Genomic DNA, 21533 nt, shown 5'->3' on the forward strand with positions numbered 1-21533 from the left:
TATTGTTGACAATTTCTTAGACCTTTTAGCCTTTTGCTTCCTCTCAATCTCTATGCTTTTGCCTTCCTTATACACAAATATTTAAAGATTTTTAAGATGATTGATTGTCTCTGGCAAAGCTGTCCAGACAATTTTACTGTTACTCCCAGGTTTGATGAAGTCTTAGTACTGGTTAACCTAATCAGAACATTAATATATTTACACAACACAAATCAAGACATAGGATAAATTTTTATTGAGCCTTTTAGTTTACAACATGAGGTAAAAGGCAAGTCAGTTCTCTTTAAGTGATATTCTACACAGCTGTAGTAAAATATTTTAAACTTCAAGGATTTATAATGGATTACATTTCTTAGAAGTTGGGGATCAAGTAAACAAGTTCTAACTTAACTTCTTGAATTTTCCAGTTGACTCTTCCCTTACAATAGTAACCAGTTCTAGACACCCAAGTTTCTTCAAGGCCGTGTTTTATTGTTGCTGATGTCTTTACTATTTCAGTCAATATCCACTAATTCCACTTCAAAAATAAGTTTTGCATTTGGTGGAATTCTGTTGAAGAAGTCAAGGTAAATTTATTTGATAAAACTTGCCTCTCCCCTCATTCCCCTTAGTGTAAAATTAGAATTATGGGACTTCTCTGGTGGTGCAGTGCTTAAGAATCTGCCTGCCAATGCAGGGGACACGGGTTGGAGCCCTGGTCTGGGAAGATCCCACATGCTGCGGAGCAACTACGCCTGTGCACCACAACTACTGAGCCTGTGCTCTAGAGCCCGTGCGCCACAACTACTGAAGCCTGCGCGTCTAGAGCCCATGCCCTGCAACAAGAAGCCCACGCACCACAATGAACAGTAGCCCCTGCTCGCTGCAACTTGAGAAAGCCCACGCGCAGCAATGAAGACCCAACACAGCCAAAAATAAATTTATAAAAATAAATAAATAATAAAATAATAAGAATTATGTATATTGAATACTGGTAATTAACTCCAAAGGGAGGGCTTTATAGTTGACTCAGGGGCTAGTACATAGGAACCTAGAGGTTCCTAAAAGTATTTTTGTGAATGGAGGTCATAACCTGTCAATAAAGGCTGACTAGATAAATTCAGCTTGAACTAGCATCTTCCTTACCTGGATGCCTCTCTAGTACTGCCAAGTTAGCCACTGCTTGATGAAGGCTGCTACTCAGTACTCCCCACCCCTGCCCCAAGTGATTTCCATCTAGCTGGTTGTATAAGTAAGTTACATTAAATCAAAGTTCATATGAGGTAGTACCTGATAATTTGCTGTGAATTTTCAGATGTTGAATTCAGAGAACGGTGATTTTTATCTGACTGGTCTTGAGATACTTCACGAGGGAGCTGCAGTTGGCCATGGGATTTTGATAGGCTGAGAAGAAGGCTATTACATTCCCAAGTAACTGTAACTGATAAGACTAGAAAGGACTTCCAATTTTTTTATCCCCAAACTCACTCTAACTGGTCCAACTAGTCCACTGGGAATGGAACCAACAACTAAACTACCTTCCTACTTAGCTATTGGATTGTTCTGGTCGTAACAGACTGGAGTCATGGCTCTTCTCTTTTTTTTAATGTTCACAAATTGGGCCTATCAGAAAAGTACTGTCACTAGTTATAATCACAAATGCTTACACTATGATGTTGGACCTGTGGTCTCCTTCATTTCACAACTGGTTATCCCCAACGTGTTCCATTTCTAAGCTTTGAGTACCCAATTAATTGCCTGAAATCATATGGAAGCATAAAATTACCATGAGCCATATCTGAATCCTACAATTTACTACAGTTGTTTGTATTGAGCATCTTAACTCCCTGAAATAAACCCTTCAAACATTAATAGTAGCTTTTCAAAGATGGAAACTTAAACCTCAGTTTAGGTCTTGAAAATTAAGAGCTTAAATAGGAAGAAAAAAAGACTCCAGCTCAAGTTAGAATACTTTGTAACAGTAGAAAATATTGTGTATATTGGCGGTGTTGACACAAAAGCATCTAAATATCAGGAAGACTGGTCTGGACAGGATCTCTGATCTAGAGGTTAACCTGGACAGCATTTACATACCTTCAAGTGATCTTTCTTAGTGATTTTTTTCTTTTAATTACAAAGGAAAAAAGGATACTTGGCATCAGGCTGTCCTTTCTTTCCATAAGCCCATTCTGGTTCAATCTCCAGTCGAGCCTTTTCTCCTTTACTCATAGTCAAGAGTGCTTCATCCCACTAAAGGCAAGAACATAAAATCAAAACTAATGATACTTTACAAAAGCATGCAAAGCCAGAAGAAAGGCAAGATTACATACAAAGCATTCTGTTACAGGATTTCATTATGTCCTAAGGTAATGTCCTTGGGTGAGTCTCTAAATTTGTCCTTTATTTCCTCAATGAAAAAAGTTAAGGACACATTAAACGATTTTTTAGTGTAAATACTTGAACTTTTCAAAATGATATAATGTCATTTTGTACAAATTTGGATCTTAAAGCCAAATTACCAAAAACAATATGATGCAAGGATACAGAATATATTACTAGTATCATATACTCTGTTGAAATGTAACAATTACATAAAGCTCGAATGATAGAGATAGATCTGTCACATACTGGAAATTAAGAGTATGGTTGACTAGAACAAATTTACCAGTAAACATTTTAGTTACAGAAACAGAAAAATAGCTCAACCTGATATATCAACTTGGTATAATCAGATAGTAGTTAAAAGTGATTTTCAACTAAACCTTTAGTTTCAAGGTGTTTTATATTCTATTTTGGGCTCTGGATATGATTGAACAATATTTTAGGTTTTATCACAGTACAAAGAATAACACATTAAGGGTTCTCATAACTGCATTTAAATAGGCATTTTGGTTATTAATGTTTGATGTCCTGCTCTTTCATCTCCTTTTGTACTGTACACTGCAATGGTCAGTACAGCTCAAGTCTAACTTCCCCTTTTTTCAGTTTCCTCCTGTTATCTCTCACATGTAAGGGTGGGTAAAGGCATACTTAACATTTGAAAGATATTTTTGGTGTTTGAGCCTAAATTGTGAGAGGGCCACAGGAAGGACTCCTAGAAGTTTCTATCAGTACTTCAGTGGAACAGATATTTTACCTTTCTGAATCATGTATAAGTGGTACAACAGCTATTTAATATTTTATAAGAATCAAATTTAGAAAGCCAAACATTCTGGCAATTACGAAGAAAAAAATAATAAAAGGGGCAGGCATGGAAGGAAATAATATTTGAGTCTATTATGTGCTTTAAGTTATACCTATTTAATCTTTTTTTAAAAAATATTTATTTATTATTTATTTTTGGTTGCATTGGGTCTTTGTTGCTGTGCGCGGGCCTTCTCTAGTTGCAGCGAGCGGGGGCTACTCTTTGTTGTGGTGCAGGGGCTTCTCATTGCTGAGGCTTCTCTTGTTGTGCAGCACAGGCTGTAGGCACGTGGCCTTCAGTAGTTGTGGTGCACGGGCTCAGTAGTTGTGGCTCGCAGGCTGTAGAGCTCAGGCTCAGTAGTTGTGGCGCACGGGCTTAGTTGCTCCACAGCATGTGGGATCTTCCCGGACCAGGGCTCGAACCATGGTCCCCTGCATTGGCAGGTGGGTTCTTAACCATTGCACCACCAGGGAAGCCCCCTACTTAATCTTTTAGCAACCTTGAGGTAGGCTGTACTGTCTGAGATCCAGAGAACGTAATTTGTGCCAGATCAGTTAGCAATGATAGCACTTGATTTGTGAGACTCGAAAGATTGTTTTCATCTTATTCTCAAACCTAATTATGTTACCATACCACAAGTCGCATGTGCCAGAATATCTACTGGTTCATGGCCAGTTTTTACTTACTCCTCTGATAACTTTGCCTATCCCAACCTTAAAACTTAAAGGCTTGGCATTTTTCTTCTTCTTCGAACCTGTAAAACAGATTTTCTTTATAATTAATAATGAAGTTAAGTTCCAATTGAAAAACACAGTGATTTAGGTCTTTAAATTGATTTCAGAACTTACCATGCTATGCATCTGAAAAGAAATAAAAATTCAGAAAGCCAAGTAATTCATCAAGAAAATTTTGGATGTAAAAATAATTATAGTCTAAAGGAGGGAGACGGAAAGGACCTATATTTACACCATTAAAATAACACTATTCTGCCTTTTATATTAAAATACAAAAGCCTGAATTTGGGGCATTAACAAAGTTTAGACTAAGCTGCTTTATTTTTTGCTTTTCAGTGATCAAAAGGTCTTCATTTACACCCAGCCAAGTAGTGAACTGAAAACCTTTTACAAGTAAATCACAGGTGTAAAAGACTTCTGGAAAAAAAATGACAGCCAAGAAGAAAGGTACTGCCAACACAAATATTTGGCATGCCCTAAAGCCAAAGAGATAAGATTACATTTAGACTTACTCGTTTGAATATTAGTATCAAAAACAGTCCCATCCTGTAGTGTTCCTGTATACCAGCAGTGAACAATATCTCCCTTTTTGGGAAAGTTGGTTTTATCTCCTTTTTTAAGAACAGATTTTGTATATTTTGGTGGACCCTAGAAACAAACAAAAACAACACACAGAGTTGTTAATTCATGTCCTTTTTTTAGAAGGATGACAAAGACAATACTTACACAGCCAACTGTGACCTAAGTCCAGTCACAAGAATTTCACAGATTTGGTAACAAACTATTTTGCCTCTGGTTCACCACTGAGTTAAAAAACTCACTATCTCATTTCAAGTCTGTGATGAGAATATTAGTAACTAGCACACCTATAATTTCAAATAACTTCCAGCTTCTTTGGAAACCAATGTTCTTTTGACAAGATTAATTATTCATCAAACCATAAAATGAATCCAGTTATTTCCCAAGGTTAGAAATATCATTACATTTTAATTCCTATAAAATTATAAGGCATTAAATCATTGTGACATCTTTTCAAAGATTTGAGTTGTGTTAGCACCAATAATTGGCATTACTAAATATTTGAATTATATCCAATTAGAATAAATACAAGTAATATTGCATCTGTTCCTGGACTTGAATTGAAAATAAGTTCACACAATGAATGGAATTATCTGTAGAAATTACCATAAGAGGCATATTTCCTAGAACAAAGCAGGATTATCAGGGTCTTTTTTAAAAAAAAATAAGCTAAGGGTTAATCTAATCATTAGTGGGGAATCTATGAGAGGAAGGCAATTTCTTAGGCAAACTTAAGAATATATAGAATTTTATACTACAGAACATTCCAAATGTTTTACAGAAATTAACTCTCCCTTATGAGGTAGGTACTATTATTATCCCTGTTTTACAGATAAGGAAACAAAAGGATAGAGTGGATAAGTAACTTGCTTAAGGTCCTAGAACTCCAAAGTGGCTGTGTAGGATTGGACACCAGGCAGCCTGGTTATAAAGTCCAAGCTCTTAACCACTTTACTACCTCTCAAGCACATATGGAATGTCAGGTATTATACTAGTCATTTTGTTATGTCCATTCATTTAACCATACAGCAACCTGGCAGTTCTTTCCCCATCTTTTATAGAGAAAGTAGTGAGGCCTGGATAGGGTATAAAGCCCTATCCAATTCAGAGTCTTAAGGATTAGAACTTTCAGCTAAAGCTAGGCTGCCTCCCTAAGTCAAAAGAAAGTCACATCTATAGCTTGAATACAAAGTATATTACAAAAGTAAGCCTTAACTTTCTTCCTGACCCATTCCAAGCTTGTTTTAGTGAGACGTTACTTTAGAAGTCTACTGCTAGCAGTGTAAACTGGTGCCATCTCTTTGGAATGCGATTTTAAAATGTTAAAAGTATGATAATTCTCTTTGTACAAATATATACTCAAGAAGTAATTTGAAACTTAGGAAAAAATCTTTATGCAGTTATTCCATACACTATTATACATAATGGCAAAATAAAACCACACATTTATGGTAATATAATAGTCAGTTTTTAGTAATGTGGAAAAATTCTTATAAGATTATGAGAAAAATCAGTAGAAAGTTCTACAGTAAAATCTCAACTATTTCAATAAATATACACATAGAAAATATTCAAAAATATTCTGAAATGTTAAACATTCATTTCTAGGTGTTGGAATTATGTTTTCTCTATCCTTTCCTGTTATATCAGAAAAATAAATGATTTTTAAGGAATATAGTTGACTTGACAAAAACTGTTAACATATATCCCAAATTTGAAAATAATTTTAATTTAAAACATTTAAAAGCCACAAAATGAGGATGACAACATACGTATATTATGTGAGAATATCAGAATATCAAGACTTTATTAAAGAAATTACAGATAACTATTGAGTGGATAAGGTACGATTAGGAAATAATAGCCACATTTTAAAACTTAATGTCATTCCATTATTTTCCCATTTGTTGTACCACGTTGCTTGGGCATGTTGTGTTACCTACATTAGAGGTCCTAGAATAATGCAAACACAATAAATTGGTGGCTATATCTCAGTCTTAACAGTGAAGGTGCAATCTGCCTACTTGGGGCCTCAATTTCAGTGTTTCACAAAGTGTCTTTTATGGATCACCCATACCTTGGCATTGTTAGAAAAGGGCCTAATATAATTAAGTTTGGGAAATACTGCATTAAAGTTAAATATGCCTCTATTTTGCACAACTTCTCAGAGCTAATTATGCATTAGCTAATATACACTGTGAATCTTCAAGTAGGAGACACATGGTACAGCTTTTGATGATACATGAAAACAACCTGGAACTTCTGGGACCTATAAAACACACTTTGTAAAATGGTGGATCTCATTTTGGGTTTCATTGCAAGAACCTGATTGCTTCATGGTGGGAGGTCAGATCAGTCCCAAGCTATCCTGGAGTTAATGTGCTTGAATGGACCTGGCTTTTAGGTAATTTCCTGGCTTTGCAGCAATTTCTTAGTCCAGAGTGAGGAAAAGAACTACATTCCTGAGACTGGCTCTGAGCTAGAAACTTCTAGACACAGAGATAAAGGCACTTTTGAGAGTAATCATCATAGGTGCAATTAACTAGATCACGGCATAGCCTCCAAAAATGAGAGTACAGTTGACCCTTGAACACTTTGGGTGTTAGGGGTGCCAACCCTTCCTGCAGTCCAAAATCCATGTATAACTTATAGTTGGCCCTCCCTTTACATGATTCCTCCGTATCCGTGGTTCTGCATCCGCAGATTCAAGCAACTAAGGATTGAGGGTCATGGAGTACTGCAGTATTTACTACTGGAAAAAATCTGCATATTATAAAGGACCCATGCAGTTCAAACCCATGTTGTTCAACGGTCAACTGTATATTACATAATTATTCTTAATTCAAGAAATATTTGAGCATGTTCTATATGTTAGGAACTAGAGATACATAGCTAAGCTGGCAGACATGGTTCTGGCCCTCCCTCTAGGTATGTATATGAGACATATGTATAGGTATGTATAGGTATGTGTTATGAGACCTAAAGAGGAAGCACAGGGTGCTAACATGAGAATGACACAGTGATGTAATCCAGTATAGGCTATAGGCTGGGAGAGGGTTCTCTGAAGTAATGTTTACACTGTATCTTGAAGGACAAAAGAAGGTCACTCAGGTAGTAGGGGAAGGTTTACAACAGAGAATAGCATTTTCATAGCAGGGAAGAGCATGAAAATAGTATAGTCTGCAAGGTAAGAAAGAAAAGAGAATGGTATGAGATGAGGCTGGAAAGACATACAACACATGTTAAGAATCTGGGTTTTTATCTTTAGGTCACTGAGCAGCCAATTACCAGATTTAAATGAAGAAGTTACAAAATCAGATTTGTGTTCTAAACACATCAGTTTGACCTAGTTGAGGAATGGATAGGGACTCAAAAGTGGAAGTGGGGAGGCTTGATAGGAGGAGGTTAGTATAGTAGTCTAGGTCTATGCTGGGGTGCCAACACTGAGGATGACAAAAGATGAGCAGTTTTGTGATATATTTATGCAGAATCAACAGACTTTGGTGATGATTATATGTAAAGGAGTTATGAAGGATGAATCTCAAGTTTTTGGCTTGAGTACTTTTACAGTCATTTCTGACGTCTGAGTGTGAGTTCCTGACCTAACTTATACTTTCTCTCCTGTCCAATATTCATTCATACTTGAAAACTTTCCTCAACACTATTTAATACATAATAGGTAACAAATATATTGACTATGACTGATTTATTTAAAGTCCAGTAAGAGCTATTAGACAAGGTTCTCTGCATTAAGATGAATAAGGTAGAGGTAAATAATATAGATAACCATGTGCTACAGAAATTTTTGGCAGTTATGTAAAGTCTGGGATGGTAAAAGTTTCAGAGGAAGCGATGAGCCCATGACCTGGGTCTTGAAGGGGACACAGAACTGACAAATAGGGAAGTTGAGAGGAGAGACACACTAAGCAAGAAATAAAAGTATGGACAGTTTAGTAGACAATGGGCAGGCATCTGTGACCGAAGAAGAATATTTCTATAGAAGTAGTAAATATGGAGCTGGGCAGGGGCCAGATATTGGAAGGTTTTGAATGCCAAAAATGCAATCCAATAGAAAAACAATGAGTCACAAATGTAATTTTAAGTTGTCTAGTTGATGCCTTAATAACATTTCAACATGTAATCAATATAAAAATGTTGAGATATTTTACATTTTTAAAAAAAATCGTATTAAAACTTATTGCATATTTTATACTTAAGGCACATTTTAATTCAGAGTAGCCACAAAGTGCTCAGCAGCCACGTATGGCTAGTGATACTGTATTGGACAGTGCAGTTCTAGACAGTATAGAATTACTGAAGATTTTTGAGTAGGGTGTGGTTTGCAAAATATTTTAGGAAGCTTACTAGAACAGTCATTTTGGGGCTGAATGATGATGAAAGAGAATGAACGCAGATTAGTGACTTTTCCCACACTCCAGGTCTGAGGCCTTGGAATGCTTGAGAATCAAAAAGGAATGGATGAAGATGTGAAAAAGGAGATGTTTGAGAGCCTTAGATCTGAGGGAGACATGAAAAGGAAAAAGAAAACCAAAGATCAGAGAATTTTTAAACTGGGAAGAAGAGAATGGTTACAACTATGTATGTTAATATTTTGGTAAAATAGAACACAAGAGTATATAATGAGAAAGGAATAAGAGAAGGTTGAGAACTTCTGGAAAAATGTCAAGTAGTTTATGTGGATGGGGAATTGAGCGAGGGATAGTATGAAAGCTGCTGAGTAGCAGTGAAACTAGAAAACATGCTTGGCTGATATTAAGCATTAATTTATACAAAGCCCAGTAAAAAGTATGATGATTATTTTTCTTCACAATACTTGCTCTGCAGTCCTGAAGCATGAACAGAGAAAGCAGACAGCAGAGACCAGCAAAGTACTGGTCAAGAAGCTACGGAATCTAGGCAGGAAGACAATGAGTACATAAAAAAGAGGGCTCACACTGACCAGTTAAATGAAATGAGGGCTTCCCTGGTGGCGCAGTGGTTGAGAGTCTGCCTGCTAATGCAGGGGACACGGGTTCGAGCCCTGGTCTGGGAAGATCCCACATGCCGCGGAGCAGCTGGGCCCGTGAGCCACAACTACTGAGCCTGCGCGTCTGGAGCCTGTGCTCCGCAACAGGAGAGGCCACAATAGTGAGAGGCCCGCGCACCGCGATGAAGAGCAGTCCCCACACCGCGATGAAGAGTGGCCCCCACTTGCCGCAACTAGAGAAAGCCCTCGCATGAACCGAAGACCCAGCACAGCCAAAAAAAAAAAAAAAACTATAAATGAAATGAAAAGAGGTCTTAAAGAAAAGGATATAGTTTAGGACTCTCACGAAATCTCTCTAAAGTGTCTCCAGCCCTTACAGCTTTTACTTTTATTTGTAATGCTCTTTTTCTTAATCTCTTGATATATTATCTGCTACCTCATACATCCCTTACTCTAATTTTCTGGAATACTCTTTCTGGAAGATAAACTATGTTGCCAACTGCTTTTGTAACCCTTCTAATAATTATTATACCTCTATTTACCTTAGTAGCTGCTCAATATTTGCCCAGTATATAAAACATTTATCAAATTATTATTATTATTGTCACTGATACTAACACTGCTAGGGATGAGTGAGCTTAGTTGTTAGCAAGATATTATCAAAAGTGGCAAGATAATCATCAATTTAGCTCTACTGAGGCTTTTCAAAGAGCTGTCCTTAGCTCTACTAAGGCTGTCCATTTACAAAAATAGTTGATTTTTTTTTTTTATGGAGACACTGGTGGAAAAATGTTTTATTTTTTTGAATTTTTGAATTTTATTTCATTTATTTTTTTATACAGCAGGTTCTTATTAGTTATCCATTTTATACGTATTAGTGTATGTATGTCAATCCCAATCTCCCAATTTCAGAAATAAATACTTTCATCTGGCTCTTCAAACCTTGGTACCAAAATATAAAACCTGGGTTGGGAAAGATGAGACAGATGAACCCACACCCTGCAGCCAGGCCCGAATTAACTATTTATATTGCCTAGGACACCATGTACATCAGAAAAAGCTAAAAATAATCAAAAGGAAGTTTCTTTCACTCAGTCCAACTTGGCTATAGAACAGACCCTTAAAATAGCTTTCAAAGCTCAGAAGTTCGGGCCAGACATAGAGGCAATATAAAATACAAAGCTAGGGCTTCCCTGGTGGCACAGTGGTTAAGAATCCGCCTGCCAAGGCAGGGGACACAGGTTCGAGCCCTGGTCTGGGAAGATCCCGCATCCCGTGGAGCAACTAAGCCCGTACACCACAACTACTGAGCCTGCGCTCCAGAGCCCACGAGCCACAACTACTGAGCCCACGTGCCTAGAGCCCGTGCTCCGCGACAAGAGAAGCCACCACAAAGAGAAGCCCGTGCACCGCAAGGAAGAGCAGCCCCCACTCACCGCAACTAGAGAAAGCCCAAGCGCAGCAACGAAGACCCAACGCAGCCAAAAGTAAATAAATTAATTGATTAATTAAAAACAAAAAACAAACAAAAAAACAATGTACTGATTTGGCCCTATGAGTGAGAACATGTTTAAAAAAAAAAAATACAAAGCTAGAGGTATTTCACAGGAAAGGCTTACTAACTGTAAAGCACTGGTTCTTAGGGTTTTTTTTCCTTATGGAGTACATCCAAGGGAGATAACCCACTCCATACTAGTGTTTGGCTCACTGAAAGTGGCCATACTCAACCACCCCTTATTATGAGAACTCAGTGCTGTAGAGCAAATACTTTTTCTCAAATTCACATGCGAAATCAAGTAAGAATACATTTTATACAAACCTCATCCAGAGTCTCTTCAGACTTGGTTTCTTTGGGTTTATCTTCATTAAGCTTCACATTTTTCACCTGCTCAGACACTTTGCTTATACTTTCAGTACCCTTGAAACGCTGTAAGGAAAATGGTCTAAAGTTTATCATATTCATGTCTGGCTAAGAACAAAGGAAGAATCTTATATTAAGCATTTTAATCAACAAATTATGAATCTCAAACTATCTCACAAAATAAATTCTGTAATGAGACCCGTAACCTTTAGAAAGACCAATTCAGACTCAGATATGAATACTATCCAATCAATTCCTTAATAAAGATTCTTTTTTTGTGTGTGGAAGGTGGTCATTTCATAGTTAACATATATTGGAGAATTTCTTAAAATTTGCTTTTCTAAAGGCTCAGGCTAGGTCTAACCAAGACTTTAAATTCATTAATGAAATGCAACTTACTTTAGATTTAAAACTTTTCAGTGTACTTAAAAATCTGTTCCCGGGTTTCCCTGGTGGTGCAGTGGTTGAGAATCTGCCTGCCAATGCATGGCACACGAGTTCGAGCCCTGCTCTGGGAAGATCCCACGTGCCGCGGAGCAACTAGGCCCGTGAACCACAATTACTGAGCCTGCGCATCTGGAGCCTGTGCTCCGCAACAAGAGAGGCTGCGATAGTGAGAGGCCCGCGCACCGCGATGAAGAGTGGCCCCCGCTTGCCGCAACTAGAGAAAGCCCTCGCACAGAAACGAAGACCCAACACAGCCAAAAATAAAATAAATAAATAAATAAATAAAATTAAAAAAAAAATCTGTTCCCTTTCCAAATATCAAAACATCCTGCCATATTACAGATTAGCCATGCTAAATTTGACAGTCCATTTATGATTATAATTAAGAAAAAGTGCAGGCGGAAAAAGTCAACATATTCTGCAAATAAATGCACTTAAAGCTTCTTTTTGGGAATAAAATATCTAAAATGATATTCTGGTAATAAAATGTAACAATACTCACCTTACTTTCAAAAAGATGGTTATAGGCTGTAACCAAATGGTCCTTGTTAGCTGTCTTGGCCACATTTTTAATGTTTCCTAATAACTTATGTTCTGCAAGAAACTATAAAGAAAAAAGCTGGTTAGTCAAAATAATTTCCCTCATGTTAGAAAGGGTCTAAAATTAGAAAATGAACTTTTGAGTTAGCAATTATGTTTTCAATCATACTATTGATAAAAGAAATGAAACATTACATTTTATACTCTACATAACAAAAACAAGATTTAAGGAATATTAAAAAAAAACCATATTGGGTAATTATAAGAAATATTCAAAGATTAGAACTGTAATATTGCATAGTGGTTACACTGGTGTGTACTAACCCTTTTCCCATCATGGAACTCATGGAAGAGCACACTTACACAGCAAGCACATTTTGGTCACTGGGCAAAGCTGCTCCTGGCAGGATGTTACTTGGCCCGTGCCCTGGGAGCCTCCAGCCATGTTGGGTATTTCTATCTTGACATATGTGTAACCCATTCTTGGCACACCCAGAAACACTGTTACACAATGCTGGATATATAGTGTTCAAATGTATAGGCTGTGGTGTCAGACCATGTGGGTTAAAATCCTAGCTGTCTGATTTTAGACAAGGGACTAAGCTTTCCTAAAGACTCCGTTTCTGCATCACAGTGAAAGATTAATAACAGCATCTTATGTCAGAGGCTTCTTATAAGGGTAAATGTAATAAACCATTTCCAGTCACACAGTAAGAACTCAATACATATTACCTATTTGATTAATAAAATAATGTATTTAATAACTCTAACAGTAGAATTCCATTTCTCTCAAATATAAGACTAAATTGTCAGATGAATACCAAAATAACTTCATCTCAAAATCATGTACATGTTTCCCTTTATTCTTCTTCCTTTTCTACCTTGTGGTCCTTGCTTGATTCCTCATTTTGTTACTTTCTCAAAGTTGTCCTCTGGCATCTTTTAACCTTTCTAACCTTCTAACCTTACAATAAAGCAGTTTTTCTGAAACTATCACTATTGCATTTTTCTCTCTCACTCTTAGAGAAATGTTGTAAGCGATAAAGGCTCATGGGAAAGGCTATTTTGATTAAATAGAAGCAATCAGTTACTTTAGCACTGTTGTGATTTCTTTAGCAAGTTTTCAGAAAGATATCCAAAATATAAACATCTCCATGATATCTTATGATCAATAAAATAGTGATTGTCAAATATAGGTTTACATGTGTGAATGAACACTGGAGAATATGCATTTAAAAGATTAGTATATTAGTATTAGTATATTAGTATTTTGACAAGCCAAGTCTCTTGAAATTGTACAACTTGGGCCAGTTTTACATTAGATTCCACCTTGGGATGATTTGTTTTATAAGAATTTGATGAATATAGTACAGTATTGAGGCATTACATGTTAATAAATGATATATTTACTCTATTGTTTCAGTGAAATGTGGATTGGCTTAAGAGAAAATAATTCCACTAAAATGGTATAAAATGGTGTCTGAGGCATGGTCTTTCATTTTCACCCTTGTATCCCCAAACACTGAGTATGGTTCTTGCTGTAGATGTTGTATAAGTATTTGCTGATGTCAGAATTATTATTCAGGAGGGAGATTATTGGAAATTAAGTTCAAAATCGTAGATAAACCACATTTAGACCACTGCTTCTATTTCTGATAAGTGGGAGATGCTGCGGGCACACAAACTGTACAGTCGTTCAGCAATTTAAGGAGATATGAATTATATTAATTTCCGAAGGAAAAAAAGCCGTCTGACAAAAATAACTTGTGACTACAGAGGGTGGTTAAGATGGAGACTGTGCTGAAAAATGCAGGGCGTAAAAGTAGGAAGAATGCCAAATAGATTTCTTAGTTTGTTTATAACAATGGGAGACCACTGTACCAGAAATACTCATGTAACTCCCCTAAATATAAAGGTGAAAAGATCATTTAAAAGGTCCATATTTTTAAAGTTAAACAGCGAGACTGTAAAAAAATCACACTTATTAGTGTTCAGTGTTTGGTAATTGATGAGAAAAGCAAATCGCACCACCGTTCCCACCGAAATCTTCACATCCCTTCTCATTTCCCGAACAGCCCACACTCCCCGCCAGGGATCTATCTCATGCAAGCCTCCAGTCCTCGGGCCCCCGCCTCAACCCCCAAAATCTCCTGGGTTCCTTTTTTTTCACAGCCTCCACCTCACTCAGGCATCTCAATGAGGTTCTAAATCTGCTACTGCTGCGTGCCCCAAGAGGTAAAATTGCTCCACCCGCCCAAGTAGGGCCGGCCCGAGGGGCGGGAGCGTGGTTCGGGAGCGCACACGGGACCTCTCCGGCCTTCCAGGCCACAAGCCGCTGGAGAGCGAGGGCGGGGGCACGGAGGAATACGGAATGTATGGGCATCTACGGGGGGGTGAAGTGTCCCTCAGCCGCACCAGCCCGGCCGCCCCGCCGCCTCCGGTACCGAATCTGAACCGTGGTCCTGCAGAAACTTGATAATGTCCTTCTTAGGGAGCTGCTCGCTGCGCAGCTGCTCCACGGTCCAGGCCCGCTGCGGAACAACCGCCGCCATCTTCCCCCGCTGCCTCCGCTTTACTGAGCCAGCCCGCCTGGGTTCGGCATCGCCCCGCCCCAGGGGCGTGGCGCGGACCCTGCTCGGAGCTCGAGGGGGCGGGGTCACGGCGCTACCCGGCAGGATTGGGGCCAGTGTTTGAGTGACGTCAAGGCTGTGCTCTGCGGCCCTCTTTGTTGAGTCCGGGGTAAAACCAGCCGATGTGGCCCCGGCAACTGACTACGCAGAAAGCCGCAAGCTGTCAGCTGCTCTTAATTGGAACCCTTGTGAGGCGACGACCTCCAACGGTAGTGATTGTTTACCATCCATTACCCACACTTGTTTATTACCGACAAGCTGCTATGCATTTAAAGTCTTTAATCTGTTTAAAGGAAACAAAAGCATTCAGACATCTAAGCTCATTTTATCTAGTTCTAGCCTAAAGATTCACATCTGACTTGGCTCAGTCCTTGTCTATCGGAACAACCTATATTCCACCACTTTCCTTTTAAAACTCACACAAATTAAACTAAAATACAACCGGTTCCCTTCCCCCTCCCAAATACAAACATATGATAAACAGTTTGTCTAAAAGCAAGTCCAGACACTTGACCATATAAAACAATGTAAAGTGGCTACACGCAGGATGGCGCTTGCTGATGGTGGTGATGAGGGGGTGACATTATTAGTGGTCCAAACAACCTCGTGATGTGTGTGTACTTTTCCTCAATACACGAAGAAACAGATCTACAGAGGTTACTCGAAGTCGCCGCTTTTAGAGGGGAGAAGCCGAGAATTGTATCCAAGTCTGAGGTAGAATGCTATCGTTAGAGTAGAATAATATCACCCCGACGCTTACCGCTCTATATCATTTATGAAGATGTAATGGTGGAGCATCAGGACTCCTTGCTTTTCTTCCTTCGGATTTTCCAACGAATATCAGGACCAAACCATTCACTTCCCTTTTAACAATACAAAATATTAAGATAATGGGTTGCCACTCCTGAAAGAGACCTGGCGTTTTGTTTTCTCAGCCTGGATAGAGAAATAAGACACGTTATTTAATTTTATCTAAACACGTTTGTTTTCACCTCATCTTCCGATTTAAAAACATGGCCAACCACAAGGAATAAGGCAAGTTAGAGTCTCAATAACGTTAAGTTAAAAGAAAAAAAGGGTATCCATTGTTTCTGGACCTCAAGTTTATTTATTGTATCATTTTAAGAGGCATCAATTTCGCAATGATGCCCGGACACCTCGTCATTAGAAACGGAACCCAACTTTAGAGTCGATAAGACATTGACACGGGGACCAAATTTGGGGCGGCTCCATAACAACGCGCATGCGTCTCCGAGAGGGCCGCGGGGTTTCCGGAAAGCCCGCCAATCATTTTCCCCACGCAAACTCAGTGGCGGCACTTTCAACTGGATAAACAGGCCTCAGTCCCGCCTTCTAGTTCTAGTGTTTTTTATGCGAAGATAACCGATGGGGGTTGGAACGGAGGCTGTTGAGCTGCAGCAGCTGCTGGCGTCTGAGCGAGGCCTTCGGTGGTCGTTGGCCTAATGAGCGGGCGGCAAAGAACGCTTTTTCAGACGTGGGGCTCAAGAGTCTCCCGATCCACTGGGGCTCCGAGTTGCAGCTCTGGAACTGAGCGGCCTCAGAGCCCTGGCATCTCCGGGGCGAGTTTTCCTGCAGCGGCACAGGCAGCAGAGGCGGCGGAGGCGGCAGAGGCTCAGCCCGAGTCGGACGATGATGTGTTGCTGGTCGCGGTGTACGAAGCAGAGCGGCAGCTGAGTCTAGAGAATGGCGGGTTCTGCACCTCAGCGGGCGCCCTGTGGATTTACCCTACTAATTGCCCGGTGCGGGACTACCAGTTGCACATCGCCAGGACCGCTCTGTTCTGCAACACGCTGGTGTGTCTGCCTACCGGCTTGGGAAAGACCTTTATTGCCGCCGTGGTCATGTACAATTTCTACCGCTGGTTCCCCTCCGGCAAGGTTGTCTTCATGGCCCCCACGAAACCTTTGGTGACACAGCAGATCGAGGCTTGCTACCGGGTGATGGGTATCCCGCAGTCCCACATGGCCGAAATGACAGGTATCTTAGAAACAGTGGGCTAATTTGAAATTAAGATCTGGGACCCAGGGAAAAGTATGCGTTCTGGGAAATAGCGTTAAAGGAATTCCTGACCCGTGTGGAATAGTCCCTAGATCACAATATGCTTATTTTACGTCTTCTCCCTTGAAATATCATCTACTTGTAGCAAGTCCAGCTCTAACGAATAGGGTTGCTTTATTCAATCTTCAGAGAATTCCTGTATCTTGTCGAAGCATTCTGAAGTGATTATGTGTGTATACCCCATCGGTAAGTGAACATGAGGTTTCCTGACTTTCTTCCGCAGAAGGATTTCCCAGTTGAAGAATTTTGTTCTCTTCAAATAGTATGTCATTTTGTAGGAATTCCCTAATGGCAGTCTAGTCGTGGTTTTCGGTAAAAGCCAGCAGTGACATCTGGACCACAACAAATCTTTAAAATGCATTCCCATGATTTGTCCAATTATCATCTCAAAAGCACATTACCAAAGCAGGAATGCATTCTGAAAATAGGCCAGGTTATTTATATTTTACAGATAACAGTCGGGAGTTTAGAATGTGAATGTCACTTTTATTTACAGGATCTACTCAAGCTTTCACCAGGAAGGAAATATGGGGCAGTAAAAGAGTCCATTTTCTTACACCTCAAGTCATGGTAAATGATCTTTCTAGAGGAGCTTGTCCTGCTGCTGAAATAAAGTGTCTAGTTATTGATGAAGCTCATAAAGCTCTTGGAAATTATGCTTATTGCCAGGTAATTTTGTTAAAAAGTATTTTATAGTGTAAATATATTGATGAAGAGCATTTTGGGGAATAATTATTAATGATGGAAGTTACTGATGGTATTACTATGAAAAGCCTTGTATCTATTATCTCAACAGATGGTGATAGGAAATACTCTCCTTCATTCAGATCAGTGTCTCTGCTGTTGTTTGTTTTTTAAATTTTAACAAGACTATTAGTGTCAGATGTAGATGATGAGAGTCTCGTTGAGGCAGTGATCTACTACCATATAGTGGTAGGTAGTTAAAACAATAATAGGTGGTGATACTAGGGAGAGGGTATAGAGTAAGAGTAGAGGGAAAGTTTGTTTCATTTAGCGCAAAGAGATGAATTTCACTGCCAGTTTGTGATTTTGTAAAGCAGTTTCCTTGGGGACTTTTAAGTATTATTATATCTCTGTATTATCTTCTCCAGAATTGTCATCTAGAGTTGATCTCAGCCAGGAAATATATATATATTTTCCATTTATTCATATTTTTCCAAGTTAAATTAATACCCAGTGTGTTAAAGTATCTGCTTGAAAGGAGCATTTTAAAAATTTTATTCTAACTCTATGGAATTCATTTTGTACATTTATCTTATATTTAGCAACTTTTTTTTTTTTTTGGCTGTGCTGCACACCTTGCAGGGTCTCAGTTCCCCGACCAGGGATTGAAGCCAGGCCATGGCAGTGAAAGCCCAGAATCCTAACCACTAGGCACCAGAGAACTCCCCTTAGCAACTTTATTTTATTTTCAAAAAATTTCTACACGTTAGGTGATTTTTTTTTTTAACTACAAGGCTTATGCTTTCACTGAGTACAATGAGACATGACTGACTTCTTTAATATCTAAATAGCACTAAGAGTTTATACTACACTGAATATTGCAGATATAGTTTCCAACAGGCACACGGCTTGTTGAAGAATGTAGCTTCTTGGGTTACAAACACAACACCACCTCTATAAAATGCTTGAGAATCCCTCCTGGAAAAAAAGTAATGTATCAGGGACATTTCGTCTTGTATCAGTTTTTAATTAGGACGATTGTTCTTAAGTCTCCGTTAAGTATAATGTTCTATCTGCTTTTTTTTTTTTTTTTGGCCGTGCCTCATGGGTTGTGGCTTGTGGGATCTTAGTGCCCCGACCAGGGATTAAACCTGGGCCCTTGGCAGTGAAAGCGCAGAGTCCTAACCACTGGACTGCCAGAGAATTCCCTATAATGTTCTATCTTTAAATGTATTCTGTATCATGTTTTAAAAAACTCCATAAATAATATTTTTTGAGTATTAATCAATATTCAGTTTGAGTCTCATTGAATTCATCTTTGACATGGGTTGAAATCAGAGCAGTTTTAAGATAATCTAGTTTTAGTACCATTTGCAATAGCAAGACATGGAAGCAACCCAAATGTGCATCAACAGATGATTGGATTAAAAAGATGTGGCATATATATATATATATATATATATGACACACACACACACACACTGGAATATTAGCCATAAAAAAGAGTGAAATATTGTCATTTGCCACTCAGTGAAATAAGTCAAACAGAGAAATACAAATACTATATGATATAACTTATATGTGGAATCTAAAAAGATAATACAAATGAATGTATATACAAAACAGAAACAGACTCACAGACATAGAGCACAAACTTGTAGTTACCAAAGCGGAGAGGAAAGGGGGGAGGGACAAATTAGGGTATGGGATTAACAGATACAAACTACTATATGTAAAATAGATAAGCAACAAGGATTTACTGTAGAGCACTGGGAATTATGCCCATTATCTTGTAATAATCTATAGTGTTATATAATATGCAAAAATACTGAATCACTATGCTGTACACCTGAAACTAAGACAGTATTGTAAATCGACTATACTTCAATTAAAAAAAATAATCTGCTTTTAGTTTCCTACATCTAATGTGGAACTATGGGATACTAAGAGCTGTTCCTGTGACTCAGTTTACTTAGGGGTCCTTTTTCCTTGTATTGGGGCATATGGGAATCTGGCAAATTATCCAGTATTGATTATACCAGAAGTGGGTGTTGAATTCAAATTGTAAAGCCTAGAGTGATGCTTTGGTGCCCCTTAGAAAATGTTTTAGGATTTAAAAGGGAATTTAGATTTTAAAAATTACCCCAAATTAGCCTTATTCTTTTTTTAAAAAATTTATTTATTTATTTTATTTTTGGCTGTGTTGGGTCTTCGTTTCTGTGTGAGGGCTTTCTCTAGTTGTGGCAAGCGGGGGCCACTCTTCATCGCGGTGCGCGGGCCTCTCACTGTCACGGCCTCTCTTGTTGCGGAGCACAGGCTCCAGACGCGCAGGCTCAGTAGTTGTGGCTCACGGGCCTAGTTGCTCCGCGGCATGTGGGATCTTTCCAGAGCAGGGCTCGAACCCGTGTCCCCTGCATTGGCAGGCAGATTCTCAACCACTGCGCCACCAGGGAAGCCCCAGCCTTATTCTTTTATGAATAAACTTAATTTAAAAATTGTGAGCCTTACACATGAAATCTAACTTCTTTAAAATCTTTCCTAAAACAAACTTTTTTCATTTCAAATCTAATTTCACATTTGTATTTAATTTTTTAAAAATTAATTAATTTATTTATTTTTGGCTGTGTTGGGTCTTTATTGCTGCGCATGGGCTTTCTCTAGTTGCGGTGAGCGGGGGCTACTCTTCTTTGCGGTGTGAGGGTTTCTCATTGCGGTGGCTTCTCTTGTTACGAAGCGTGGGCTGTAGGCTCGCGGGCTTCAGTAGTTGGGGCACGTGGGCTCAGTAGTTGTGGCTCGCAGGCTCTAGAGCACAGGCTCAGTAGTTGTGGCGCACGGGCTTAGTTGCTCCACGGCATGAGGGATCTTCCTGGACCAGGGGTCGAACCCGTGTTCCCTGCGTTGGCAGGCAGATTCTTAACCGCTGCGCCACGAGGGAAGTCCCTGTATTTAATTTTTTTTTCTAGTTTTGTGTTATGATTTATCTTAATCTGGCAAGTGTGCATATGGATATAGCTGTAAGCCTAGACTGTGGCCCAAGCAATGGAGAATAAACTTGATCTTTTTCTACCATTTGCTCTTGAATTAGCCCTTTGAATATTTTGATTTGCCTCAATATAGGCCTTGATGTCGTAGCTTTATGTATAGAAGAAACCCTAAAGTGTTTTTGATTGGGATAGAGTATAAACCTAAATCATTTGCTCTTCAGATAACATGATAGTTCCATCTGCTAGCCCATCAATACTCTAAATAAGGAACAATGATAGTGGATCAGATATAATAGCTTGTTTAACAGAATCATTTTTATTTTTGTATTGGGCAGATGAAATTAAAGAATTGTTTGTTTTTTTTTAAGGTTGTAAGAGAACTAGTCAAATATACAGATCACTTTAGAATCTTGGCTCTTAGTGCCACACCAGGTAGTGATATAAAGGTAAGTAAAATTTATTAATGTTTAAGAAAATAAGAACTTTTGTATGTGACCAGATCAGTTTTCCAGTCTAGTATTTAGTTTAACATCAGGAGTACAGCATTTCATATAAGATGCCTACCTTTTCTTCTATGGTTGTAGGAGACTATCTACATTAGAGTCTTCAGACTTCAGTGTGCCAAAGAATCACCTAAAGCTGTTGTTTAAATTTTTACTGTTTTATTTTGAAATGACTTTAGACTTCCAGAAAATTTGCAAAAATTAAAATCTCTGTATATCCTTCACTCAGCTTCCCCTGTTAACATATTACATAACCATAGTAAAATTATCAAAACCAGGAAATTAACATTGGTACAATACTAGTAACTGATCTGCAAATCTTATTTGACTATTGCCAGTTTT

General features: G+C 38.7%; 2 protein-coding genes across 7 annotated transcripts in view; one reads left to right on the forward strand and one right to left on the reverse strand.

The window, feature by feature from the left end:
- Positions 1–212: 212 nt before the first annotated feature.
- Positions 213–14899, reverse strand: FKBP3 (FKBP prolyl isomerase 3). 2 transcript variants are annotated; one of them, XM_059914160.1, is made up of 7 exons: positions 14756–14899; positions 12274–12375; positions 11283–11390; positions 4410–4545; positions 3850–3917; positions 2132–2229; positions 213–549 (listed from the first exon to the last, which is right to left on the reverse strand). In XM_059914160.1, the coding sequence occupies exons 1-7, from the start codon at positions 14861–14863 to the stop codon at positions 495–497; spliced, it is 675 nt and encodes a 224-aa protein (XP_059770143.1). In that variant the 5' UTR covers positions 14864–14899; the 3' UTR covers positions 213–494. The 2 variants fall into 2 exon arrangements, with proteins under 2 accessions (XP_059770143.1, XP_059770144.1); XM_059914161.1 differs by lacking the exon at positions 213–549 and adding an exon at positions 1274–1355.
- Positions 14900–16238: 1339 nt separating this feature from the next.
- FANCM (FA complementation group M) overlaps positions 16239–21533 on the forward strand; it is an 84551-nt gene continuing 79256 nt past the window's right edge. For all 5 annotated transcript variants that reach the window (XM_059914164.1, XM_059914163.1, XM_059914165.1 and 2 more), the window contains exons 1-3: positions 16239–16939; positions 17517–17689; positions 21057–21134. In XM_059914164.1, the coding sequence (XP_059770147.1) occupies positions 16405–16939; positions 17517–17689; positions 21057–21134 (786 nt within the window). In that variant the 5' untranslated portion in view covers positions 16239–16404. The remainder of the gene's footprint in view (positions 16940–17516; positions 17690–21056; positions 21135–21533) is intronic.

The sequence above is a fragment of the Balaenoptera ricei genome, chromosome 2 (assembly GCF_028023285.1).
Source record: "Balaenoptera ricei isolate mBalRic1 chromosome 2, mBalRic1.hap2, whole genome shotgun sequence".
Taxonomy (NCBI): Eukaryota; Metazoa; Chordata; class Mammalia; order Artiodactyla; family Balaenopteridae; genus Balaenoptera; species Balaenoptera ricei.

What these genes read in the sequence shown, in the direction of transcription:
- FKBP3 (XM_059914160.1), bottom strand. Translation starts at nt 14,863, where the DNA reads ATGGCGGCGGTTGTTCCGCAGCGGGCCTGGACCGTGGAGCAGCTGCGC. An exon ending in CTGAAGAGACTCTGGATGAG is followed by an intron (nt 4,546 to 11,282) that starts GTTTGTATAAAA and finishes GTTTGTTTCTAG; the next exon opens with GGTCCACCAAAATATACAAA. An exon ending in AAAGGACAGCCTGATGCCAA is followed by an intron (nt 550 to 2,131) that starts GTATCCTTTTTT and finishes CTTCTTCAACAG; the next exon opens with AATTCCACCAAATGCAAAAC.